This window comes from Penicillium bovifimosum (assembly GCF_028826915.1).
Source record: "Penicillium bovifimosum strain IBT 22155 chromosome Unknown utg000005l_segment0_segment0, whole genome shotgun sequence".
NCBI lineage: Eukaryota > Fungi > Ascomycota > Eurotiomycetes > Eurotiales > Aspergillaceae > Penicillium > Penicillium bovifimosum.
Genome location: NW_026622714.1, coordinates 4,677,840 through 4,703,249, shown reverse-complemented (window position 1 = coordinate 4,703,249; position 25,410 = coordinate 4,677,840). Strand labels below are relative to the sequence as shown.

The 25,410-nt window shown below is 51.5% G+C and overlaps 11 protein-coding genes across 11 annotated transcripts; 7 read left to right on the top strand and 4 right to left on the bottom strand.

The window, feature by feature from the left end:
- Window positions 1–319: 319 nt before the first annotated feature.
- Window positions 320–1,990, top strand: N7515_007006 (protein translocase subunit TIM50; the record flags this gene model as incomplete). Its single annotated transcript, XM_056667750.1, has 3 exons — window positions 320–586; window positions 643–1,341; window positions 1,397–1,990. The coding sequence occupies 3 exons, from the start codon at window positions 320–322 to the stop codon at window positions 1,988–1,990; spliced, it is 1,560 nt and encodes a 519-aa protein (XP_056521346.1).
- A 283-nt stretch (window positions 1,991–2,273) lies between these two features.
- N7515_007005 (putative C6 transcription factor) lies at window positions 2,274–4,570 on the bottom strand (the record flags this gene model as incomplete). Its single annotated transcript, XM_056667749.1, has 5 exons — window positions 2,274–2,692; window positions 2,745–2,880; window positions 2,934–3,315; window positions 3,369–3,806; window positions 3,867–4,570. The coding sequence occupies 5 exons, from the start codon at window positions 4,568–4,570 to the stop codon at window positions 2,274–2,276; spliced, it is 2,079 nt and encodes a 692-aa protein (XP_056521345.1).
- A 584-nt stretch (window positions 4,571–5,154) lies between these two features.
- Window positions 5,155–7,816, top strand: N7515_007004 (F-box domain protein; the record flags this gene model as incomplete). Its single annotated transcript, XM_056667748.1, has 2 exons — window positions 5,155–5,258; window positions 5,344–7,816. 2 exons carry the CDS (start codon window positions 5,155–5,157, stop codon window positions 7,814–7,816), a joined length of 2,577 nt encoding a protein of 858 aa, XP_056521344.1.
- Window positions 7,817–10,206: 2,390 nt separating this feature from the next.
- On the bottom strand, window positions 10,207–11,475 carry N7515_007003 (uncharacterized protein; the record flags this gene model as incomplete). Its single annotated transcript, XM_056667747.1, has 1 exon — window positions 10,207–11,475. One exon carries the CDS (start codon window positions 11,473–11,475, stop codon window positions 10,207–10,209), a length of 1,269 nt encoding a protein of 422 aa, XP_056521343.1.
- A 2,072-nt stretch (window positions 11,476–13,547) lies between these two features.
- Window positions 13,548–14,375, bottom strand: N7515_007002 (Major facilitator superfamily domain general substrate transporter; the record flags this gene model as incomplete). The annotated part of the gene is made up of 1 exon (XM_056667746.1): window positions 13,548–14,375. One exon carries the CDS (start codon window positions 14,373–14,375, stop codon window positions 13,548–13,550), a length of 828 nt encoding a protein of 275 aa, XP_056521342.1.
- Window positions 14,376–14,464: 89 nt separating this feature from the next.
- N7515_007001 (uncharacterized protein) lies at window positions 14,465–14,650 on the top strand (the record flags this gene model as incomplete). The annotated part of the gene is made up of 1 exon (XM_056667745.1): window positions 14,465–14,650. One exon carries the CDS (start codon window positions 14,465–14,467, stop codon window positions 14,648–14,650), a length of 186 nt encoding a protein of 61 aa, XP_056521341.1.
- A 1,111-nt stretch (window positions 14,651–15,761) lies between these two features.
- N7515_007000 (uncharacterized protein) lies at window positions 15,762–17,226 on the top strand (the record flags this gene model as incomplete). The annotated part of the gene is made up of 2 exons (XM_056667744.1): window positions 15,762–16,058; window positions 16,999–17,226. 2 exons carry the CDS (start codon window positions 15,762–15,764, stop codon window positions 17,224–17,226), a joined length of 525 nt encoding a protein of 174 aa, XP_056521340.1.
- A 1,211-nt stretch (window positions 17,227–18,437) lies between these two features.
- On the top strand, window positions 18,438–19,265 carry N7515_006999 (transposase; the record flags this gene model as incomplete). Its single annotated transcript, XM_056667743.1, has 1 exon — window positions 18,438–19,265. The coding sequence occupies one exon, from the start codon at window positions 18,438–18,440 to the stop codon at window positions 19,263–19,265; it is 828 nt and encodes a 275-aa protein (XP_056521339.1).
- An 827-nt stretch (window positions 19,266–20,092) lies between these two features.
- Window positions 20,093–21,627, bottom strand: N7515_006998 (MCT family MFS transporter; the record flags this gene model as incomplete). The annotated part of the gene is made up of 2 exons (XM_056667742.1): window positions 20,093–20,279; window positions 20,321–21,627. 2 exons carry the CDS (start codon window positions 21,625–21,627, stop codon window positions 20,093–20,095), a joined length of 1,494 nt encoding a protein of 497 aa, XP_056521338.1.
- A 1,346-nt stretch (window positions 21,628–22,973) lies between these two features.
- Window positions 22,974–23,927, top strand: N7515_006997 (uncharacterized protein; the record flags this gene model as incomplete). Its single annotated transcript, XM_056667741.1, has 1 exon — window positions 22,974–23,927. One exon carries the CDS (start codon window positions 22,974–22,976, stop codon window positions 23,925–23,927), a length of 954 nt encoding a protein of 317 aa, XP_056521337.1.
- Window positions 23,928–23,962: 35 nt separating this feature from the next.
- On the top strand, window positions 23,963–24,427 carry N7515_006996 (retropepsin-like aspartic protease; the record flags this gene model as incomplete). The annotated part of the gene is made up of 1 exon (XM_056667740.1): window positions 23,963–24,427. One exon carries the CDS (start codon window positions 23,963–23,965, stop codon window positions 24,425–24,427), a length of 465 nt encoding a protein of 154 aa, XP_056521336.1.
- Window positions 24,428–25,410: the final 983 nt, after the last annotated feature.

The following is a 25,410-nucleotide window of genomic DNA, read 5'->3' as shown; positions in this document are numbered from 1 at the left end:
GTATCCCACAATCGGAGCGCAGCTTCACTGGAAAAACCTTTGCGGCGCTCTTGGTAGTGGGAATGAAGAAGATCTTCTTTGGTCTCCCCAGCTAATACAACCTGTCATGCAGAAGAGAAATTAAGCTCGATAGGTCAAATTGTCTGGGTGAACTTTCTGAAGAAGGAAAAAGAAAAGAGAAGAGGTCTCGAAGCTGTCGTGAATATAAACGATATGCGCACGTGGTTCGAGTACACCGCCGTACCGCATTGCGCCGACTTTTAAGTCTGGTCGACTTGCTGCATCATTCACACTTTGTTCGTCATATACATAAATCACAATGCTTAGTCGTGCAGTTCTACCTCTGACGAGGCCAAACGTCCTAGCCTCTGCCTTCCGGGCATCGGCCCTATCAGTGCGGCCCTCGTACACTGCCTACAAGCTTTCCCCGGGTATCCAGCATAGGTCGAAGTCGACCAAACCCAACAAGCCGAAGGCTCCCAAAGCAGCCCCCCAGGAGACCCCCAAGGACTCTCCCAAGGATTTTGCCGCCGAGCAACCCGAGTTTGACACAAAAGCTGACCCTGAAACAAAACCTTCCGATCCTGTGAGATAACCTCCTTGATGTAGGGCTTGTGGCATCCATCTGACTGTTATCCTTAGGCCGAACAACCCCAGACGCCTCTCCCCGATCTCACACAAGGTATTCCTTCGACACTGGCCGCTGAATTGGAAGGTCGCATGAAGAAGGGCCCCTTGAACCTCACAGAAGACCCTACTCAGTCAGAAGAGTACAGCGATGAAGGGCGAGGGGGTGGTGATATCCCCAAGGGCGGATATGAAACCTCTCACGACCGCCGCAAGGCCCGCGTCGCCAACATAATGTACGCAGCTATGCTGCTTGCTGGTGTTTCCGGTATGGCCTACTTGGGCCGCAACTGGGAGACTGAAGAAGAGGAGCGGGCTCACACTGAGACCCCATCAGGATGGAGCCCGGGTCTCTGGTACAGCCGCATGAAGGCTCGTATGGATGACCTCACCAGCTACTACAAGGACCCTGCTTTCCCCAAGCTGCTTCCGGATGAGGACGCTGAGATGCGTCAGCCATACACCCTGGTGCTCAGTCTCGAGGACCTGCTCGTTCACAGCGAGTGGAGCCGCGAGCACGGATGGCGGGTTGCTAAGCGGCCTGGTGTCGATTACTTCCTCCGCTACCTGAACCAGTACTATGAGCTCGTCCTGTTCACCAGCGTGCCCAGCATGATGGCCGACCAGGTCCTCCGCAAATTGGATCCTTACCGCATCATCCGCTGGCCCTTGTTCCGCGAGGCTACTCGCTACAAGGATGGAGAGTACATCAAGGTATGTGATATGTGTTTCTTCTAGATCGATTCAAATCTAATTTGCATATGTTTAGGATCTGCAATACCTGAACCGTGACTTGTCCAAGGTCATCCTCATCGACACCAAGGAGGAGCACGCCCGCCACCAGCCCGAGAACGCCATCATCCTGGATAAATGGACCGGTGACCCGAAGGATAAGACACTGGTGGCTCTCATTCCCTTCCTGGAATACCTCGCTGGCATGGGCGTTGAAGACGTGCGCACCGTGCTGAAGTCGTTTGATGGCACTAACATCCCTGTCGAATTCGCCAAGCGCGAGAAGGCCATGCGTGAGCGGTTCGAGAAGGAACTCGCCGAGGAACAGAAGAAGAAGCCCTCTCGCGGCCTGGGCAACTTCGCCGCCGCACTTGGCTTGAAGTCCACCAGCACCTTGAACGGCGAGCAATCACCCTCCGAGGGTCTGGCTCAGGGCAAGATGCTCTGGGATCAGATTCGAGAGCGTGGCCAGAAGAACTACGAGATGGTTGACGCAGAGATCCGCGCCAACGGCGAGAAGTGGCTCGCTGAGATGGCTGCCGAGGAGGAGAAGGCCCGCCAGGAGCAGATGCAGAATATGAAGGGTTCCTTCACTGGAATGTTCGGTCTTGGCGGCTCCAAGGAGCAGTAATCGTTTGACGCATGAGTCTTTTCTTTCCTGGGCTGGTCATTAGATGGTTACTGGAGCGTTCGTTTTGAAACATAATGAACGAGTGTAAAATAGCTTTTGGTGGTATTCCATATGTACAAAATTTTAGTCACAAGTTTTAATATGAAAAAGACTGAGATTGATGTGTACATTCATTCCTGCAAGTTGTTGGAGGTCGTTGGGATGTAGGGTCCCAGGGTATAATGTTGAATCAGAATAGAAGTATTAAAGTACATGTCTATATATGGTCGAGTAAATCACCTTGTTAAGTCAGGTTCACATCTTGGAAGACCGAGACGTCCCATATTCCTGTCATGTCGAAGGGGAAACCATCCATCGTCCCAAAAGTATTAGAGATTGACATCATGTCGTCGACGATATCATTGTTAGTCTGAGTCTCAGGTAGCGATATCGCGGCCGGGTTGACCAGCCCATTGTCTACCATGGACGTTGTGAATGGCTGGTCCATCGAGGCACCAGTTCCAGGAAGCCGGTGCATGATGCGCTCGCAGTGATCGAGACACATGTCCGCTACATCCCAATCTTCTTCTTCCCGGACACGACGCAACACCGTGCGAAGGGTTTCGACGTTCGCGAGACACGATCGTGCAACGTCGCTGTCGGTCGTTTCAAAGGCACAGCGGACCAATAGTGTGGCCGTCGATGTGAGATGGAAGGCGCTGTCTGTAACCTTTATTAGAAGAGCAAAGGTGTAGGGGTGATTTCTCCAACTTACAGGGTAGCCAAAACTCCTTGAAATTATCCTTTCGCAAGGAAATGATGAATGCAACGATCTCCTCTGCTGACCTTCTGCATTCGGTTTGGAAATAACGGCGGGCCTCGAGATTTTCTGTCTCGGCATTGTTCACTTCCTGCGGCGTGTGTTAGCATCTGCTTTTTCTTGACGATGTGAATGCCTACTTACATTTAGTTCAACTCGGCTGACAAGCATTTTCACAGCTAGAAAAGCCAACTGCAGGCTGCTCGCTCCGTATATACGTTCAGCGGTATGGATTGTGGGTCCTCTCAACCAGTCCGGTAGGTAGTCTTCCCATATATCGAGATCGTTCCGGATTTGTCTGAGCTTCTTGGATGTCTCGCGTGCAGGCTTATGTTGTAAGCCGTAGACCAGCGGCAAGAGTTCACCCAAAATTTCTGTCAATCGACAGAGGTAGATGTGGCAGTGTGCTGCCCTCACACGCTCCGTAGTGCGCAGGTCTGGTGGAACTAGTACATCCACCGTGGGTAGAGGTACATCATATTGATTTTTAGATATCTGGGGCGGCACACCGTGACCAAAACTCCCCCTGTTAATGGTCAGTTTGTGATAATCCTGAAGAGAAAGGGCAATTATTCTTACCAACGATCGTGAATTACAACTCCCCACCACAGACGAATGCGTTGGTTCTTCTCGGACTGGGATAGCTTCCAGTTGCTGGGGTCACGATTTAGACCAAGACAATTGGCTAATGATAACATGCGGCCGCAACTGACAGCGTTGCCAGTCATGGAGAAAATCGGTCGTCCAGTTAGGTCAATTAGGGCAGCGCTGATTGTATCCAATCCGGGGGCTGAGAACTCCTCATGTAATGCAGCAACGGTCATGTTGACCGCGTATCGAACGTCAGGCTTCGGATGACATGCAAGCTTCGGCGTGTGTTTCCAATATACAAGGGACATGGAATATACTTGGCACACAAGTGCTGCTGGAGGGTCGTGCAGGTCCTCAGTGATATATGATTCCCAGAACGATTCGCCGTCAAATATAGGAAAAGAGACATTGAAACGGTCAATGAAGCTAGAAAGTTTTCAGCAAGGATTAGCAGGGTAAAATCACGGAGGATAGACGACAACGTACAGTCTCACTAGATCATGCTTGAAAGGCCCCAGGATTTGCTCAAGGACCTCTTTCTGATTCTCACCAGGAGGAGTTCCTTTCCGCATACCCTTCCTTCGCCGTGAGATTGTGGTGTAGAGAACTGGTTTGCGCGGATCGCTCGAGTAGATGTTGTACGGGTGACTCTTGGGCTCTTCCGATAAGCTCGTCCGTTCCGGGGGCATGTGTTTCTCAATGACCTGCGCATCCTCCGCAACCATAGGGCCGACGATGAGCACTGACTCGTTTTGGGGATCCTCCGTATCTCTCCGACGGGAATCACTTCCTCGACGACCACTCGACGAATTCGTTCCGTGAGGGCTAGGCCCGTTCGGCGGCTGCCGTGCTGGCCCATTTTGGGTTATGCGGGAAAGGTCATCGGGACTACGCTTGCGCTTTTGTCCCGACGCAGCATCCACAGCTAGAGGAGCCGGCCAGGATTTCGACTCCGGGGCACTCATGATTGCAGCTTCCATGTTACCCTCTTCTTGGTAGTGGCAATCGGCCCCTTGCACACGACATAGCAAGCATGATTGACCGGGAATGTCCACAGTACATCGGGACTTGCGCTTGCGACACAAATCACAGGCGCGGACCTTGTGAGATCGATAGGGTCGGGCACCGGCGTTGAAACCGGGGGATGGGAGTTTGGAGGAAGGATTGACTTGGACTGGTGCAGGCGACATGATGTATGCCCTAAATAAGTCCGGACTGGTGAGCAGTCCTGCAGAACAAGAAAATGGCGATTCGGAGGTTTTGGTCGGGGTGGTTTCGGAGACGGGCGATCAGCGGCCGGACTGTAGTGAGGGGTACGAGGACTCGGCCTGCAATAGAGGGGAACGAGTGAGGAGATCTGTTAAACGATCCTCAATGGCTGGGGAGGTGTGTCCAGACTCGGTTAGTTATAGAGGCAGATCATCTTGCATCGCGAATCTCTCTCCAGATATCCATCGCTCTGGAGAAGATCTCATTCTCTTATCGAATGGAAACTGCCGACCGCCCGCCCCGGGTGTGGGGAACGCTGACTCACTGCACGTGCCAATGCTGACTCACCGTGTCTGTTGATTTCTCTGCCTCAGGCTGAAACTATATCTATTTTTATCGAACTTGGCGTGGACAATGCAGGCAGGCGATCGGCATCAGTCGATTCATTGCTGCGAGGTGTCCCGCATTGCCTCATGGAGCTAAGAATCGCACAGCCACAAGCCCCCATTCTTTTCAACAATGTCCGCGATGTGTCTATCTCTTTGTATGTAGACAGACGGTGATCATGGAGGAGACCTCCTTATCTGAGGACTCTTTCGAGTTCCTGAATGTTGGCTCTCCCGCGCCCGCCACGTGCTTTGACCGGCTACCAGTCAACGTGATCGAGCAGTAAGTCCACGCCTTGTGCAGGAGTCGCACTGTGTCCGATACGTGACTTTGCAGTCGTAGGCTGCGATTCTTACCGATTCAATAGCATCCTTTATGCTGCTGATGCCAACACATTTGCTTCTCTGTCTTTGTTGAATCAAAGATGGAAGCATATTTCCGATTCCGCGGCGTTATATGCTCACCAGTTGGCGCGCTGTCCTTCTATCTCTTGGACTCACCAGGTTATCTCCGAGGCAGAAGACCTGACTAAACTCAAGCACCAATTCCTGAAGGAGGTCAGACAGAATGCCTTTGATGCATTCTTACGGCCGCGTCAAACGCTTGTGCGGCTTATTTCAAGCTCTATGAGCTCATCTACGGCCTTCCCACAGGGTGAGGTCTTTCGATTCTCATTTTCAGCCAATGGTCGACTGGTTCTATGCATCACCTCTTCTCGCATTGTTATTCTCGACGTCGCCACTGACCCGGTCGTTGTCAAACACGAGCTCAAGACTCGAAGGCGGCCATTGGGAGTGGCAATCCGCGACGATGGCTCTCTGGTCGCCGTCTTGTCTTCCACACATCGGGTTCATATTTACCAGTTATCTGCCGACGATGCCAAGCATATCCAAGTTATCACGCTGAACGATGCTCCAAGGGATATTCAATTCTCTCCAGCGGGTAGTGTACTAGCACTGGCCTTTGAGGACAGCATTGAGGTATACGCTGTGGGCGAAACGGCCTTGCCAACCCATCGCCGGGCAGTGCGCTGTATTCGTGTCGATGCACTGTCATTCTCAGCAGACGGAGCAATGCTTCTTGGATTTGCAGCCGAAGATGTCGTTACTATCACCCCTCCTTTCTATACCGAGACTGGGACGGATGCTTCGCCCGAGGATCTTGAAATGCGCATGTGGACAACACAAATTCTGTTTCCCGAAACGATTAACTGTCAAGTCACCCACGCCTCCCTCATTGCTGGCCATGAGGAGAACGATGAACAGTGGGTGATGGGATATGACAATCGATTGGCAGCGTTCAGGGCAATCACATTGAACGACAATGCGGGAATTGTTTATTTCGCCAGTCCATTTCTGGGTAATGAGTCACGAGAAATGCGACCATGCATGAGACCCGCCACGGATGATGCTGGAGAGCTCACTGCTTTTGGATATCAAGACTCAGAAGTGTGGATATATGGAGTGCCTAGCTTGGGCGCTCACAATGGAATTAGCGGCAACAATATCGGTGGTGGTCATCATGGTGCAGGTTCCCCACCTCGCGACAATTTATTGCAACTTCAGAAAATCGTCCAACAGCCTAAGATCCTGATACGAGGACGACGGATCACTAACATGCATGGGCTAACCTCCGCCCACTGGGTTCGTTCCACTTCGGAAAGAAGCCACCGTAGACTCGTCGCGGTAGCGCCGGGTGGTGTTCGACCCCAGATTTTCGGAGAAGAAGGTATCCCAGTTGACGGTGGTCGAATCCTTCTTCTCGACTTCCGGCGCTCCACAATGAACGGTGTGACGACCGAGCTTGATATCGAGGTCGGAGAAACGGAACCCAAGATACTCATGGAACCGGACTCCTCTTTGGCGACGGAAGTCGAGCTCGAGAGAAGGCGAACACGACTCCATCGGGGCGATCCCACAACATTTCGACCAACCCGAGAATCCCGAGCCCTACCATTCCACATGCGCCGGAACAACAGCCTTACAGTCCCTACCTCGCCAAACGAGACTTCACGCGAGGTCCCCGACCTCCCATATGACAACACACAGCCTCGGTCCAGTGAAGTCCTGCACCGAGCTGCGACTGCGGCTGCATCAACTCGTGGTCGATATGACCCACGCTATCGCAATACCCCCAACCACCGACACGTCCCGCATGAAAGTGATGCCGACAACTGGGTACCGCCCCCTCCCCCATATCAACGCGAGACAGAGGAACCCTTGCCAGACGATTTACAGAGAACGCTTCTCGTCCCGATTGGATCTGGTACCCAGCTAAGCCGAGCGCAAACCAACCCCGTCACACAACAGCAGCTAGGCCGTCCACGCCCACAATCAGCCACGATACCGAGACCAGACACCTTGACTGACGCCCGGCGAAGGGGAGACTCAATCGGCAGAGACGACGACGTCTTCACTCAAGGGCAGTTGGGTCTGAACGACCCCTCCGCAAACCATATATATCCCCCACATATTGCCACTCCTACCTTCTCCTTACACCCAGCCGCACAAACTCAGCAAGAGAACAACACCATGCCTCTTCCGTATCTGAGGGACTCGGCACTGGGCGATGCACTTGGCGATGCATACTTTCCGTACTCCATTTCATCACCGAATCTCCTCCACATCCCACAGCCATATGAGGATGAGCAGGGTACTGCAGCAGACGAAGAGCACGAGATACCGGAGAGACAGCGGTCTTTCCGCCGGCGAGTCTCCACTGAGCCTACTACCTTGCCGCCACCGCAGAATGAGGAATGGAGACGGCGTATTCAGGATTGGAATGATCATACTATCAAAGAACGTGGTCGGAAGCGCAGGGGGAAATGCATCGTCATGTAGTTTGCCAGATGGGCAACTCTGTGTCGGACCTGACATATTGGTAGAAATCAAGACAGATTCATGGTTATTCGGAAAGGAATTGCCATACACTCGAGGAGATATCTTCTCAGTAGTAGTCGATCTGTAAGATAGTTAGGTTGCTCCTTGTCACACTTGAAATCTCGGACAGCTCAGACGCCTGCTGTGACCCGGACAGATCAGCGTGCAGTGGTGATTCACGATACTTACGACCCTAGAAGGCACATGTACACATGTTATCGCAGGTGATGCTTGGTTCGAGAATACAGACTAGGTTTCTCCTGCAGACAATTTGCTCTGCCTTTGACTACTATTGATTTCTTTGCTTCGCGTACCCATCAACCTGTGTCATCGCCACTCATCTTCCATATCAGCTACTTCCAATGCTAAATGAATGAACTGTGACGGAAGAACATGTTTTGTATTGGTGTGTTTGTACATGTTCTGGCTGAAATGGATGAACTTCACACAGCCGAAGAGCGATAGAAGCAAAAGAGCCAACTCAAGAGCCCCATATGCTATAGGGTATCATCGAAGTAAATGACAAAATGCATCCAACTCCACTGAATGCCAGAGATGTACAAAGGTATCTCCATATTTCTCCTAAATCTCATCATGCTTTAGACAGCCCGGAAAATCGTTCACGGAAGGAAGGATGAAGTAAGGTGTACAGATCAAGGGAGATCTGCCACGAGCCCTGTAGAAACCCCAACAGTTAGCAAAAGGAGCTCATACCGGGGATGATAATGTCCTACCAAGGTGGTTTGTGGGACGATTGTTGATGGAGACGAAAGCCCAGAAGCCGCAATCGATTGACGCAGACCGGTAAGAATGTTGTGTGGCGGTCTGAAGGCTTGAATGTCGATCCAATGTTTGGAAAACGACGAGGATCATGAACGTCGAGGCGGAGTTAAGAAGGAAGAAAGGACGGATGTCCGTCAGAATTTTCATTGGGCCAGTGCTCATCACTGTGAGCAGGCGAGGAATGAGTAGGTGCCCATCGATAAAGAGAAGGAATGAGCGGCCCAAGCATCTTTTATGAGAGGCCGAAGACAAACGAGGTCTGTCTGATGCCGAGGCCAAAGAAGTAGGCACATAGATGAGAGGAGTAAGGAGTGAGCAGATTGAACAGAGAAGAAAAGAGAAAAGGGGAAGAAAAGGAACATCCTCAGAAGGCAGACAGTGTCCTGAGTATCGTGGTCCTCGGACAGATGTGCGCCTGGAGAGCCACTCCTTGAGACCCGGTTTAGACATCAGCGTGTGCCTTCCGGCGGGAGGGGTTCTCATCTCATCATAGGAATAGAGTAAAAGAGGGAGTAAAAGAGAGAGAAGAGAGAAGAGGAGAAGAGAAGACGAGGAGACGAGGAGAAGAGAAGAAGAGGAGAAGAGAAGAGGAGAAGAGGAGAAGAAGACAAGATAGACAATAAGAGAGAGGAGAGCGAGAAGATAGAAGAGAGAAGACAAGAGAAGAGAGAGCTTTGTCCAACCAGGTCCCCCGGAAGCTCAGCTTGGACAAAGCGAAGGTGTCTCTGCTGGATGACTCGAGCTGGTGAAGATGACCACAAGGGTAAGGAGCTGTAAGGTGTGCTCAAACCAGCGGGGTGGGTGTCGTACTGTCGTCCACAAGTGACAAGAGGTTGTTTGGAAGGTGGAATCGCCGACAAATTGGGTGTGACAGATGTTGATCACAGACCAGCCCTGAACGAGGTCGTTCTCTTGTTTTTTTTTTTTTTTTTAAGGGGGGAATGGGAGCCCGGCCTGTAAACTCGTCAGTGCTGTTGTCTTAAGGGGAACAATGAATTGACTTACATGGGCAGTACCCCAATAAAGATTTCGACGCATTTTGTAGAAGCGTGAGCCTCTACTCAGCGGAGACGACTGTGGGACTTGTAGGTTGTCCCAATCAGCCGTTGTTCTTCTTCGCTTCCATCCGGCCTCGAAGGGGTTGACAGGTTGTAGTTGTTGTAGTTGTTGTCTTGGGCCGGCAGCGTACTGTGTACTTGTCAGTGCTGTCCAGTACCTCAATCTCCGGACTCAGCCACCATCAGAAAGCTTCCGAGGACGCATGAGACGGGCTCTACCTACACAGCTTGTATCAGCAAACTGAGATGACTGTGGGACGCCCCAGAAAGACCAAACAACCCTCCGAAGAGAAGTGATCCTTCTAGATTGTCCCAACCAGCCATCCAGTTCACTGATACAGGTCCAACACACCATCAACGCATCTAGAGTTTTGGCCCTCGATTACGATGACGGCGGTTGGACCGCTGTGTAGGAGCGCCGCTATCTTGCGAACCCGTACCACAGTCTTCAGGAGGATCAATGCCCACTTCGATGGGCAAGGGAGCCGGAGAAAGAGGACCACTGTGCAGCTACTGCTCTGTCAGAGGAGCAGGAAGAACCGGAGCCGAAGCCGGTAAAGGCGTCGAGCTCGAAGACGCCGCGAGAGGTGTACCCCGAGCGGAAGAGGCTGGAACAGTAGGCCTGGGAACCGCCTGTTCAAGTTCCTTCGCGCTCGCCTGGAGTAAGCTCTCTTTGTAGCGACGTCTCTTCGCTTGCGACGGTCGGTTCCTTCTCTTCCTCACCTGGGGGGAACCGTCACCTTCGATTTCCGCACCGGTCACACTCTGAGCCCCACCCGAAGGCGAGGCATCGTCATGCTCGGGTGCATTCATCTCAGGTGCGTTCCCGGGGGGACCGCTACCTTCGATATCCGCACCGTTCGCACTCAGAGCCCCACCCGAAGGCGAGGCATCCTCATGTTCGGGTGCATCATCCATCTCAGGTGCGTTCCAGGGATGCTGACAGAGCAACAGTGTGCCATCGTACGTCTTGGTGGTATCGCAGGTCGACTTCTTGTCCCGTGCCTGCTCACCCCCCACAGAGATCCGGTGAACCCAGATACCCCCAGAGTGAGGGAGAACGAACACGTGAGACACGAAGTCGAGACGACTGTTCGCGGCCAAGACCCAAGCAAGAGTTTCGTCCTGAATATCCATCGCGCCGGCGATCAGAAAATCCAACTCGTGGTACAAAGTTGGATCTTCCTCGGCCACAAACTGCACACGTGCAATTTGCGGTTGGCCCTCAAGATAATTCAGTGTCCACTCAGCCAAGGCCCGGGCACCAAAGGAAACAAGTCGCCGTGTGTTAGCAATCAAGGCCATGGGACCTTGGAGAAAACACCAGACAACGAGGCACAGCAGGGGAACAAAGAGACCTTGCCCGGGTCCTGATTCAAGCGTGTGGATGTCGACAACTTCTTCGGGAACAGAAGTTGTCACTCCGACGCTACACCAGACCAACCCCGGGATGGGTACCATGGAATCAGTTGGAAACCAGGACGGCATGGTATCCGCTTCGGGACTGATTTCAAAGTAATCTGTGGTGTTTGCATACCCATGATAGTCTGTGGGACTCACAACGGCAGTATCACCAGAGTGAGTATTACCGAAGTGAGAACGCTGGGACATCAGAGTGTCCACAGCGCCACAGAAGATCCAAGATTCCAAAGTTAGCTGGGCGGCACCAGACAGACGCTGCCGGAACGACATCTCTGGAACAGTGAACCCCGGAATGGGGCGCCACTGACTCCAGAGAGTCATACCCAAGAAGATCCCCAGGAAGGGGATCAACAACATTTTGATTTTTTTTTTTTTTAAATTTTTGTTTCTAGAGAGAGAAGGTCAAGACATTAGTATAAACTTCATACACCTCAAACGAAGGAGTAAGGGTAAATGGAAGAGAGGGGAATGTGTCATAGGTGTCCTCACATCTCAACATAAGGTGAGGTAGGGTAAGGTGTGGGTGCTCTGATGTGGGGGACATACTTTGAAGGGTGAAGATGGAAATTGGTGAAACGGGAGTAGATAAAGCGAGGAAGTGGATGGAAGCGAGTCACAGCTTGATAAGCAGTAAATGAAATCAGAGTGGTAACTTGGGGAGAGAGAAGAAGAAGAAGAGAAAAGGAAGAAGAAGAAAAAGGATGGGGATTATATAGACAACGGGGTCTCCCAAAACGGAAGGGACCAGAAGGCAGCAACTCAGAACAATAGCATACATCGCTCTCATTGTTCGTTTGCTGTGGTTTCACTTGTCTACTTCCTGAAATGGCAGTAGCGAGGTGTCTGTCCGCATGACGAGTCCTTTTCCATGGGTATCGTGCCCGTCGCTTACAGATACAGCTACTTGTGCCTCAGTTGAACTTGTCATATGGCTTGATTGATCTTGTATCTGCCTATGCACATTGTAGATTAACAGTGGTTACAGGCGTAGTATTCAGTAGAAGATTTTGAGGCTGCAGTAAATGCGACACAGAGCGCCAAAGCTAGTCAATCCATGACCACCAGTCCAAGCTGGTCCCACATAGGCTTTTTACAACTGTTCTCGTATTTTGAGAGGCTCGCAAACGTTGATCACAGCTACCTGTGTCGTATCCTCGATCTGTTATCAAAGTCGTCGACGATCACCCTTGGTGGACTCTTTAAGCTCCCGCCTCACGTATGGACCATATCCTCTCAGTCAATGCCCAAGCTCTGTCACCCCAATTCACTGTGTGAGAAAGCTCTTAGCTGACCTGTTTGGTCAAGCGATTATGGATACCTCGAGCTTGACACCCTGACACGCGTCCGTTGGCCAACCTGCGCCAGATTGGAGGGACCGTTTCTAAATACAAAGAGGCTATGGGCAGCTAAAAAGAGTGCGAAATGTACAAGGCTGTAGGGAATCCAGTTCAAGAATGAAGCCTAGTGTCTTCAGACCATGGAATGCGTCTGACGCCTTCGGGCTCCAGTACTCCCTGGGAGTATAGACAGCCCGAGATCCTTACTATAGCAGCCCCGGTAATACGCTATAATTGCTGACGCATAGACGTACCGTTAGTGATAGAACTTGGCGCAAGGGAAGTGTTGACCTTGCTGGAAGCATCGAACGGCTTCTTTACGATACCTGGATATTTGCGTCTAGGCGGAATGGATTGGAGTCGAGATGATCGAGCTGCATATCCTTATACCAAGACAATGCTAAAATTTAGATATTCAATCAATGGTTTAAACAATGCTATTGTGCGCTCATTGCCAAAGAAAATACCTTCGCAGCCCGGGAGCCTTTATCTTCGCATGACTTTCACCAATGTAGTTATTCAGTTTTGACGCACTCACTAGAAACTCCCGTGATAGTTACTACTTACTAGTCTGAATATTACATGCAACTCTGTGCAAGAGATCCTAATGGTACCTAAAAACATAAAGCCTTCGACCTTCTGCCGACATATTTCGTGCTCGACTTTATCAGGGTTTCTAAAATCACCTGATTTCCCTTACATGAGCCGAAAATGGCTTCAGCCAATCAGACAATCGGCATCAGATTGTACACAGTAAGTTTATGTCAAGATCTACACGTGGTATAATTTGGTGTAAAGGTACCTTGAGAACACTATGTATGTAGCATAGATGGTAGATTTCTTCGTCACCTCCAGCTTGTCATTCACACGGTAAAATCTGGCACTGTCGCACAACACACGGCTACAGCTTCGTTCTAGAACAAACAAACCAGAAAAAGACGACAGCAACATCATAGCATCATATTACGAAATAAATGGAATTAATCTCTACCTGAATCTGTAAGAAGAGTCCAACACCAAAATCCAAACGCCTTATCTAAAAAGCCTTTATCGAAAAGACCCCACGAATGTGTCCAAACCCGCCCAGACAATCTAACCACGACCCCGCCCACGGTGGAAACGGGGCAAGAACACAGGCCTCGGCTCAGTAAGCGTCCAAGTCGCAGCACGAGTCGCATTCAGTGGCCTGGTAGTGCTATTCGTGAACGCAGTTGTATTGGTGAAAATTGCCGTCGTGTTGGTTCCAAAGTTCCTCAGCATCTGTCGACGCACAATATCCGGATTGGCACGCGCTCGCGGCGTGATGCGCACCGGTGTCGTTACTGGAGATACGGCTACCGATGTCGACGTGGGCAGCCTCGCAAGGGTAGCTGGTGCAGAGGGGGAGACACGTGCTGTTCTGCTGGGTGTCAAGGGCGTCGACGTGCGGGTTTGTGTCAACGTTCGGGTTTGCGTCAGAGTTCGGGTGAGCGTGCGGGTAGAGCTAGTTCTGTTGGATGGGGGTGTCATGGTACGGCTCGGTGTGACGCTGGCGCTGCTGCGGCTTGTGGTGCCACGACTGGTAGGAGCTCTCCCGCTACTGCCGGCAGGGGGGCAAGGGCAGCCCGTGGCTATTATCGAAGTAGAAGTGACAGTGACGGTTCTTGGCGAGACCACAGGACAGGTTACTGTCACTGGGACCACCTTTGTCTCCAAAGTAGGGGCAGGACAGGCTGGGCCTCCTGTGGGAGCTAATTCATGCGACAAGACAGCCCAAAACGAGCTTGCGATCTCCGGGCTTTCGTGCCGTTCCTGCAAATTATGTTCGAGATGGTGATCTTCGGGCGCTGGTTGGTCTGGAGGCACATCCGGGACAGCTGCGACGCTCTGCAGCAGAGTCCAGGAGTAGGCTAGCACGAGCAGGTATCGTCTAGGAAACATGGCTGGGAGCGAGGCGAGTATGTGCAAGAGAGCGAGGTGGCCAAGATACAGGCCGTGGGTGTCAATGTAAGATCGTCGGCGGCTTCAAAATGTGTCCGAATGATGGATTAGGCGATGGCGAAGCGATGTCTCGGGGCCTAAGCTCCTTGGGTGGTAATTTCAGTAATGAGCATGGGTTCACCAGGACTGTCGAGGGGACAAAGCATGAAAGCAAGGTTGCGGGCTGGAAAGGACGCTGGGATAAGGGAGATGCGAGAATTACGCCGTATATGTAGCGAAGACCTGGCTAGACCTTCTAATAATACGATTGTGATGAAGTGATGAACACTCGATGTCATCAGCGTGAAAGGATTGGTTGACAGTGATGTCGATGTTTGTTTTGGACTTTAAGCTTCCATGTTTTCGGCGGATCCCACTGATGGGTCCTGATTGTCCTACTGGAATCAATCCCAAGCACTCATCCCATGGCTCGGGAAGGCACAGCCGCGCATCATCGTGATCGGATGTTTACATAGATCGGGTCCCGGTCGGATATCTCATGCGCCTGTTCGTCTTCAGCCCTATCTCAGAAGGGACCTGAGTTACCGACATTGCAGACGTTGATGTTGCCTCCATGGAGGTGAATTGAGGTTGTCAATATAACGAGTCGGTCTCTAGTTATGTTGGGTGTACTACCAGTGCCGTCGTGAAACTCTTCTCTTCTTGTTGCACAGCTTAACGGCCGAGCTGACGTTGGCGGAAGTATTACCCGCCTTCTAATGACCTCATTCCATCATTGGTAAAATTGGGGACCATGTGACTACCTACAATCGACCTTGCACAGAGATATCTAGTACAAGAACTGCTCTTTGTGCCCAAAGGAAGCCAACCACAGAAACCCTTCTGGGTCAATCTCGCCTCTCGGTTTCGTGAACCCTCTCGGTTTCGTGAACACTCAGGTCAGGAGTATTCTTGGCTGTCTGTCAAGCGGCGGGCTGCGGGTTGGCATCAGGGATCCCCGGAAAATGGACGCCCAGTCGATGTGTCTCGCGCCACTGCGCCAGCCTGAATAGATGTGAAAGTCCGGTCACCGAGAACGAACCTGAAGCCGCTGTCCGTGATCCCCAAAAACCGCAGGTCCAGTCGGGGATACCCGGGGCGGCTCTGTCGCAAAATGGTTCCTCACAACCGCAGGATCCCGTCAATTTAGATCGGCCGGAACCTGAAAGGGGCCCTGGTGTTCCCGACGAGGTGCAGCCCCCTTGTTTCTCAAGTGTAAAGGCTCTCAAGTCAGTGACGAAATCCAAATCTCATCGCAAGTCTCGAAGCTCCGGCCGGTCAAGATCACCCGACCATGTATCACGGCATAGATACCGACATCGCTCTTCCCCCGCGAAAAGGCATACGATGTGGGTCGCTCTAACAAAACATTACCGCTTGGCCTCTGCCTCTCATAAGGCAGCCCTGTCTGGTCTCAAGCCGGCATCAGATGCCTCAGCTGGTCTCAACTATGCTTCGACACCGAATTTCGCAGGACTAGACCACATTCGTGATTCGTTAGGGGAAGATGACGCTGGTAACCTGCTTCGGGACTCGACAAGATCACCACCCAAAGAGGACTCGATCAGCAACAATCTTCTTGAGATCTCGGACCTATCCGACACAGATGATTTACCAGCAACGCCCGTGTCGATTCGAGAAGGGGTGCCGTTCTGAAGAACTGGTGAACAGCGCAGCCGGTCAGGGCCTTAGATGCCCCATGTCAAATACATGTCGAGTCAATCGACCACCCGCATCATTGAAATTTGCAGCTCTTAAGGAAGCCTTAAGGTCCGATCTATCTTTCTCCGGGCACAACCGAGGTGTCATCGGGCCACCGTCGTGTCCTCTTCATCTTCTAGATCTCTGGGTATACCGTATTGACCTATATCCATCGATAGTCATAGATAATGCAGCATTCCATTATTCGCTCATGGGCTACGTGATACACCATCAGTGATGATAACCTTCGTTGTTGACACTCTACCTTGGTAATTCCACGATTGATGATGTGCCTGATGTCTACTTCGTATGGTTGATACATGGGGTTGTATACCTATCATTTCCAAACAACTCTTCCTGGGTGAACGGGACGGTCTCGTCGCAATGCCGGTATCCACGGCGGCAATATACAGATTACGAGGAGGCAGTCAAGATATGGGGTAATTGGTTCAGTTACCTACCCCCGCCTATCAAGTATCCATCGCTGGGCCTGTTTGTCAAATATGGAGCTGACACAACCGTTGTCGAGGCCGAGACCCAACATATGGTATACAAGTCCAGTGGAAGAAGACCTCCATATCCAGATAGCTTCCACACACCTACAATTACAAAGACCAACTCATGCGCACCATATCCTCCAAGACGGCACTAGATACACATTACACTAGATAGACTTCAACAGAATCCACATAATGCTCAGATTCTCAGGACTTAGATTCTTGGGCCAACCGTGTAGTTTACCTACGGGCATGTAATTGTAACTATATATTTGGCCCGGGGCACAGGCAGTCAAGCTAGCCGCAAGGGTTGTCCCCGCAATGACTTGACAGAAGCGAATGGGCACGAATTTGATGAACTCACCTCCAAGGTTGCGTACCAACAGGTGTTGGCCCAGTCCACAGGCAGTCATTACGTCTTCATCGAGAACTATGAGCTTCCCGATCCCGCCGCGGAGGTGGCTCATGAGGCTGGTCGGCGCCACGCCGAGTTGAACATCCTCCAAACGCTGTACCAGCAGCACAAGCAGCCCGTCACCACCGAAGCCGGCCAGTGGGATGAAACCATTGGAGGATGTTCAACCCGGCGTGGCGCTGACCAGCTTCGGTGGTGACGGGCTGCTTGTGCTGCTGGTACAGCGTTTGGAGGATGTTCAACTCGGCGTGGCGCCGACCAGCCTCATGAGCCACCTCCGCGGCGGGATCGGGAAGCTCATAGTTCTCGATGAAGACGTAATGACTGCCTGTGGACTGGGCCAACACCTGTTGGTACGCAACCTTGGAGATGAGTTCACCAAATTCGTGCCATTCGCGTCTGTCAAGTCATTGCGGGGACGACCCTTGCGGCTAGCTCCGGAAAGCCATGGGTGTCACGCCAATGCCTCTTCATGGCCGTTTGGATGCCAACCACATACACACATTCAGGATCCAAGCGGCATCGAATGCCGTTCGTGCGGACGGTAACTACCCGTAAGCGGAGAGGAAGACGGAGACAGGAAGACGTGAGAAACAGTAACTAAGGAAAGAAGAGAAAGGCACGGGTAAGAGTGAGAGAAGGAAGAAAAAGGAGAGGAAGAGGAAGAGGGTTTGAGCAAGAGCAGAGAGATAGTTGTTGTTGCATTGTTTAACGTCCGACAGAGAGATAGTTAGTACGGCAGAAGTACGGAGTAGGAATGAAAGAGAGAAAGGCAGAAGAAAGAACGAAAGATTAGGGGATGGACGGCAAAACTACCCGTAAGCGGAGAGGAAGACGGAGACGAATGAAAGATGAGGAAGAGGGAAAGAGAAAGGACGAATCGCAGAGCGCGAGGATTGAGTATTTGAGTGTGCAGTACCAAAGAATGCAAAAACGGGCGGTCAGAAGGAGTTAACGAATGAGAGGGAGGGAAAGGGAACGAAACGGGTAAGTAGGAGGGGAGTGGAGCTGGAAGTTAATGGATATATCCGTGCCTTTTAGCTTCCCACCCCTTTTCGGTGTGGGTGCGCCACCGACCGCTCAAATCTCACAATCACACCAAGTTTCATGATTTAGGTCGCCAGATTTCCAGAATTCCCACCCAAATTCCCGTCACTACTACTCCGTACACTTTACTACTCCCCACACTTTTGGAAGCAGTTTCTTTGACCAACAATGCCTGAAACCGACCGATCCCCCTATGTTCGTATGATCGAGGCCTGCGAAGCGGCCAAACGCGAGCAAAAGCCAAATCTCAGCAAGATTGCGCGTCAATATCGCGTCCCTCGCCGCACCGCGAGAAGCGCATGTTGATCTCCGATGGCCACGGCTCGCATCTGACGCACGAGTTCATTCAAAAATGCCTCGACAATGATATCCAACCCATCGGCTTTGAACCTCACGCAACACATCTTTGCCAGCCGCTCGATGGCAAACCTTTTTTTGAGTTATAAACAACACTTCCGGAAAGCGAACAATGAGTGGTCGTTTTGGGCGGGTCAACCGATGGGTAAGGCGCAATTTCTACGGGTGATCGGACCTGTACGAAGAGACACCTTCAAAAAGCGAGTCATTCGTGATTCTTTCAATGATCGTGGTATCTACCCAGTTGATGGTAGCAAGGTCCTAAACAAGATATCTAATGGGTGGGACGACATACCTGATATAGATGCGTCTGATCTTCGTTCCTATGGCGCCCGCACACCGTCTCCGCCACCAGCCTACCTTCCATCGTCTAGCGTTGAGAGTACGCCTCCAAAAACCTTAGAAGCGCTTCGGAAGAATCATGCGAAGATATCAAGGCACGCAGAGCTTCTAGCGCCAAAGCAACAGCGTGGTCTCGAGCGCATCTTCCGCCAGGAGGAAGCTACGTTTGAAGATAACCAGTCCTACCGTCGGACCGTCAATCAAATTAGGGGCGCACAAGAACCTATGTGGCGCTCTAAAACCAGACGGCAGATCAAAGGCCTAAGCGACAATGGTGCATTGACCATACGCGATGCGAATCGATCGATTGCGACCAGGAAGGACGAAGAAGGCGCAGCAGAAAAGAGACGGCTTGCAAGAGAGTACCAGAAGACGTACGGTTGCAAGCTGCCAGACGTGCCAACCCAGGAGAACGAGGCATCGCTTGAAGCAGCGAGAGTGGCGGAAGAGAACGGGGAGTTGTTTTATTTTGATCCCGCGCCAGTGCGTTGATAAAATAAGTGGTTCATCCAAAGTGGCGTGTTGAAGTCAAAAGCGGCGGGTTGAAAGGGCGGGTCGAAATCAAAGTGGCGGCTTGGTCCGTTTGGAAACCATGGGGGCTGATATGAAACAAAATCTTTGGTTGAAATCCAACACTACATCCTTAAACCACCACATGCGTTAGGAATGGCTAGATTTTATATACTAATAATGCATTTTCAAGAGGGAAAATCATATAATCAAAAGACATTTAAGAGTTCCGGTCAAAAATTAGAGGTACAATAGTCTTTGGAATTTCCTTCTCATAAACATCTGAAACTTCTTTCTTAAGGGAAAAATAGAAAGAGACATTATCCATCCCACCACTCGCTTTTTTCCTTTTGGTAGTAAAAATAGCAATAGATACTTGCCATTTATGATTGCAAATAACAAAAGACTAGAAAATGTTAAAGGTGGTTGGCCCTAATCACATAATTCATGTGTACCTTTCGATGTAGATCTGAAAAGTTTCCATGTACCTTTTATATGACCATGCCATATAAAAGGTACATGAACATTTCTGAATCTTGAGTCTTGGTGTGACTGTGGGATTTGAGCGGTCGGTGGCGCACCCACACCGAAAAGGGGTGGGAAGCTAAAAGGCACGGATACATATTTGATCATGAATAAATATAGACATTATTGATAGATAACTGCAAACGCCTGGAAATGGTGGAAAATGCAAGCCATGCAATGATAGCAAAAACAAAACTTTTAGGTGTATATTATAATATTTCGTTCGAATCGTGAAGTCGTGATCAGATCGGATGCTGTGCAATTCCGGTCATCGAAACAAATTCTTAGTAGATCGCAAGAGGGTGACGCCAGCCAACCTGGATGACCTTCACAGCGGTGCAGCAGATAAGGCCAGCCCCGTAGCAGCAGATGGTAAAAGTAATCAATCCCCAGTAGGAACCATTGCAGCGCGCCAAAATCTCTCCTGCAATAGGGATACCGGTGAGGGTGCTGGTGGCGAGAAAATGTGAGCTATTGACCCAGTGACATCAGACTAAAAAAAGGAGACTCACCCGAAGCTCACTATAGTGTAGGCAGTTGCATAGTAGCGACCATAATTCTCGGTTTTGCAGAGTTGGCCGACACAGACGGGTGTCAAGCTGATATTGCTGCCGCTTGCGAAACCAAACAGTGCAGAATAAACGATAAGCAAGGCCTTGCTGTTCCCGGCAGGAAGCCACAGACAGGCATTGCAAAGCAAGCAGAGCGCGACCGTCGCAATCAAAGTGTTAAAACGACCAAGATAATCGGAAAAGAAACCGGGCAGCCCTCGTCCGAAGAATGAGCCGGCATTCAAGATGGCGATGATTTGATACGAGAACTTGGATGAGAAGCCTTGATCGAGGGCGTATGATGAGATGTAACTGATTGGCACGAAGAGACCCCACTCAATGAAGAAGACGCTGGCAGTTGTGAGTGCGAATCGCGGGTCTCGGAAAATTCGGAAGTCGGGGAGCACATTTTCCTTGGAGAAGGGCTTCTGCGGGAGTCGGGACTTGATCAGAAGGTTTGCAATCGATAGTACAATCAGACAGATCAACGCAACAACCCGGGTGGCCCAGGCCCAGCCGATCTTGGGGAAGAGATCTTCTAGGATGAGAGGGAAAACGATGCCCCCGACGGATCCACCGGTGGCAGCAATGCCAGTTGCCAAACCACGTTTCTCGTAGAAGTAATGGCCAATCGCGGAGATGGCGGGAGTGAAGATAAGAGAAGCTCCTACTCCACCCAGGACACCGATGACCAGCATAAAATGCCAGTATTGAGTGCAGAAACCGAGAAGAATGATCATGGCCATTTCAAACACGGAACCGATGAAGACCAGAAGGCGCGGGCCCCGAGCGTCGAAGATGGGACCGACTTGCACTCCGCAGAAGAAAGTGAGGAAAGCGAACATCCCAAAGATCCAGCCATTGGTTCCTGAGCTGTGCTCTTTCAGTTGGTGGGTTTGGAGGTATGCCTGGAAAGTACCAATCGTGTTGACCAGTCCCAGGGATCCGAAAAGACCGAGGAAGCTGCCCAGCACTACCAACCAGGCTTCGAGACCACCCTCCGGATAGGTGTTCCCCTCGGCGTCTGTCGTCACCCGACTCATAGGGTCTCTTCGGATTGACCTCTGAGATGGCGCCACTGTAGATGCTACTCGGTACGCATCCTCTGGCGGCTCTGGTGCGGCCTCTCTGTCAAACTTCTCGTCCACATGGGGAGGACTTTTCTCGTCAAAGGATGTGGTGCTCGGGGCTGCGGCGCTGTGGATGTTCATGACATCAGATGCAGGGTCGCCAGTGTTGCAGCTTGTAAACCCGACATTGGTGGACATTCTATGGGAAAAGCGCAGCTGATTGATCCCACAAATGTGTTAAAGATGATTTTCTAGGAGTAAGGAAGTTGGGAATCTGGAGTAGAATCCGGATGAGATGATTGAATTTATAAGAGGGGTTTTATGTACCTCTTAGCAATCAAACCTTGCGAGTCATTCATAGATTCCCATTGGCAGTCAGCTAGTCCCTGGGCCTCATTGCCACATTGGGCTCCTCGAGACCCCGACGTGAAAATTTCGGGGGGAGCGGGACCTAGGTGGAGCTACTGTAACCTACGGTCTAGAGCCGAACATTTAAAGAACCATCAGATCTCTGATCTACTATACTTTGAGCAGGAATTGAGAGTCTAGGAAGATCTTCATTCAAGCATATCGTCTTGTTGATATCTCAATTGCTGTTCGCAGGACTAAGTACTTGTCACTCATCTCGATATGCCCATGTGTTTCTGCACGTTTCATCTCACATGGCAAATCCCGAACCTCCGAACTTCCGAAACCCGACGCAAAGACCACAAAACCAGGCACTCAGGCACAAAAGCTTGGCATTGACCCTGAGGCTTAGGTGAGCACTGACGCTTACTAACGATGATCACGTGTGTCACGTGAATGTCCGTATGTATTATTTTCCTGCCACGGCCCACGCGAGAGAGAGAATCCCACGACTCACGAGCCTCAGAGGTGTGGCATCTCGATACTCAGCCTCTCCGGAGGCGGCCCCATGTGCTTACTGTAATAAGTGTGTACCGTCAGTGTACGCAGTACTTTCCAGTTTCCACAAAGCTTTCGATTAATTCAACTATGAAAGCTGTTACGTCCCTCTACCCACGAGTGCCGCACAGAGGACTTGGGACCTGGATTCTGCCAAGCCACGTGGCGGTCAGGCTTGACCAGGCCACGTGACTCGGCTTGGGCTCTCCACAACAGAGACTGCCCGTCAGACTTCGACTCCTTAGCGATTAGTCTGAATACAGGAATACCCCTTAGGATTTCTTCACTCTAGTTCTAAACCCCTCATTTGGACCCGCCAGTACGCCGGTCCTAACATTCTAATCGCTACCCTTCAAATTGAACTGGACCGCTGAAATCCGCGATGTCTACGAACCCACGCAGCAGCTCCCGCCTCAGGGGTAACCCACCCCGGGCCGCAGCTGCCGACGAAAACCCGAATCCCCTCCAGGCCCTGCCGGAGGATAAACCCCCATGGGAGGACCCCGCAAGTCCCCACAACGGAAGACCCAGATCCAGATGGTCTCGAGATCGAAGCCCTCCAGAAGCGCGTTGCCGCTATCGAGAAAAAAGCGAGACTCATGGAAAAGTTACGCCAGGCGGAGCGCGACATAGCAATCATGCAAGCGGAATCTCAAGAGGCCGCCACCCATCGTGATTCGCCAGGTGACACCGCTAGCCTAGCTAGTTATCAGCCACACGGGGCTGTTCGCGTGACACCCGCGGCTTCGGTGGTGTCGCAGGGAAGCGCGCTGGTCTCAGCGAATCCACAGAACATGCGAGAACCTCGCACGCCCGACAACATGGTGACGTTCAGGGCCGAGAGCTCGGGCGAATACGACCTCTTCAAGTCCATGCAAGAGGCCTTTTGGTTGAGGAATAGCGAATGGTTCCACAATGACGCGCGCAAGGTGAGCCGCGTCACCGAATTCCTATCGCCCAAGGTCAATATGATGTGGATGGAGTACATCAAGAACAACCGGGACATGGATATCACCTGGTCGGTGTTCGAAGCGTGGGCCCTATCTCAGGTCCCCGATCCCGTTGAGATGCAGCGAGAGGCCGAGCGCGCCTGGTGGTCGACGAAACAGACCAAGCAGCAGGACGTACACCAGTACGCCATCAAGCTCACCGGTATCTACAACCGGTTGAAGAGGACGCCAGATCCAGCAACGAGGATCCAGCGCTTGGCAACAGGTGTGCTCAAGGAAGTATATGACGAGGCGAGAAGATTCAACGCTCCCTCTACAGAGAAGTGGGACGAGTGGGTCGCCTTCTACAGCCAGATTGAGAAGGCAATGCCAGCACGGGTGTCTGCCCTGAAAGACTTTCAGAAGTCGACAGGCACCGGGGGCACGACGAGACCCAACAAAAGACCCTTCCGAGGGCGAGGTCAACAGGACGATACGGCTGGAGACGCCGAGCAAAGTCAGGGAGCTACCACCGGGTCTAAGCGAGGCCGAGATGGTGAGAGCAGGACCTGCCACTTCTGCCAAAAGCAAGGCCACATTGCGAGAGTGTGTCGCAAGAAGGCCGCAGCGAGCGCTGCGACTGCAGAGTCGTCAAAAAAATAGACGACCCCACACTGCAGGCTCCCGCAGTGTTAGGTATGGTTCTTGGACAAGAACACAAGGGAGTGCACCAAGCGCTTGCCTGCAATGCACTGATCTCGGATGTCAAATCTGGCGCCTCGACGGGGGTTGCCAGGACGTTGATAGACAGTGGCGCAACCCAGAGCTTCGTGAGCCAGAGATGGGCAAAAGAGAACCTGGAAGATATGCATGCGGTGAGCACCCGCCTCGTGGAGGCTGTGGATGGGCGCAAGATCCCTTCATATGGAAGCCGAGATGTACAGCTTAGGCTTGCAGATCGCAATGGTACCCGCAAGGTCATGACTATGATATGCGAAGCCGTGGACATGACTGTCTACGATGCAATCCTGGGGATGGATTGGCTCAGGTCGGTGAATCGGACATATGACTGGGCAGCTGGCAACTGGGGCTGCCCAGCGAGTCTCGTCGGAAAATTTCAGCACACGGACAATATTATTGAGTCCATTTGCAATCTGGTCTAAGGCAACGCACTCCAAATGAGTAAGACCCGAAGCAATTCGACAGAGCTCATCCCATCGAGTTCGGTGGAAACAACCGGCGGTTTGGCTATCACATTTTTTCAAGAAATCAGCTCGGTAGCCCAAGAGGTTGAGCCGGGAGACATGACCGAGGAAACGAAAGACAGTCGGAATAGAAATAGGGATCAAAGGGGACTTAAGGGGATTAAAAGTGGGAATTCTACGGAGTAAAGCAATCTGCAATGACCCGCCTAGTGTCGAAGCTCTCGCATGAACTACTTGAATATTCTCATCATGTCTGAAGGAGAGGCGGGTTCCCGCGCACCCTGCATGGTGCAGCCCTGTATTTTCTTTGCTGCCGCCCATGGCGCCGAGTCGCTGACCCCTGCTCCAAAGGCGGGATCCCTGCCAATGTCGGGTCATAAGGCTTCAATATCGACGCCCCTTATTCAATAACAACCTATGATATGACAGGAATGTATCAAATTGGTGGGTCAATGCGTATGCATGATATAACGTTCGTAGTCGTGGAGCGGCTGTGTATGCCATGTTTCGATTCTTCTCTAGCACAAAGAACTAGCAATCTCCTGCTGTTTCCCCTCTCTTCTGGTCCTTTTGTCATCTCCCCCCTTTGAGCTCGAGAACTCAAGCAGGAACCCGCCGTAGAAGCAAAAGATAGTCTGTAGATCCCTAGAAATCGGAACTTTTCCTTCTAAATTCATGTTTACACTACCTTGACAGCTCCTAGAGAAGCTACACTGCTATATCCGTGCCCCCCACACTGTGGCCCGACATACAGAGCTGAGAGAGGTACTTGAACGATGGGTCTGTGTTCATCCGTGTCTCGAACCGGTAAGACTCTATTTTCGGATCTTTCGCCTTCTTTGTCTTCTGGCTTCTATCATCAATGTTCATGACTCATGAGTAACTCGATTGGAACGAGCAGATGAAAGTCACCGCTACCTTACGAGTCCCTTCAAGTGTCG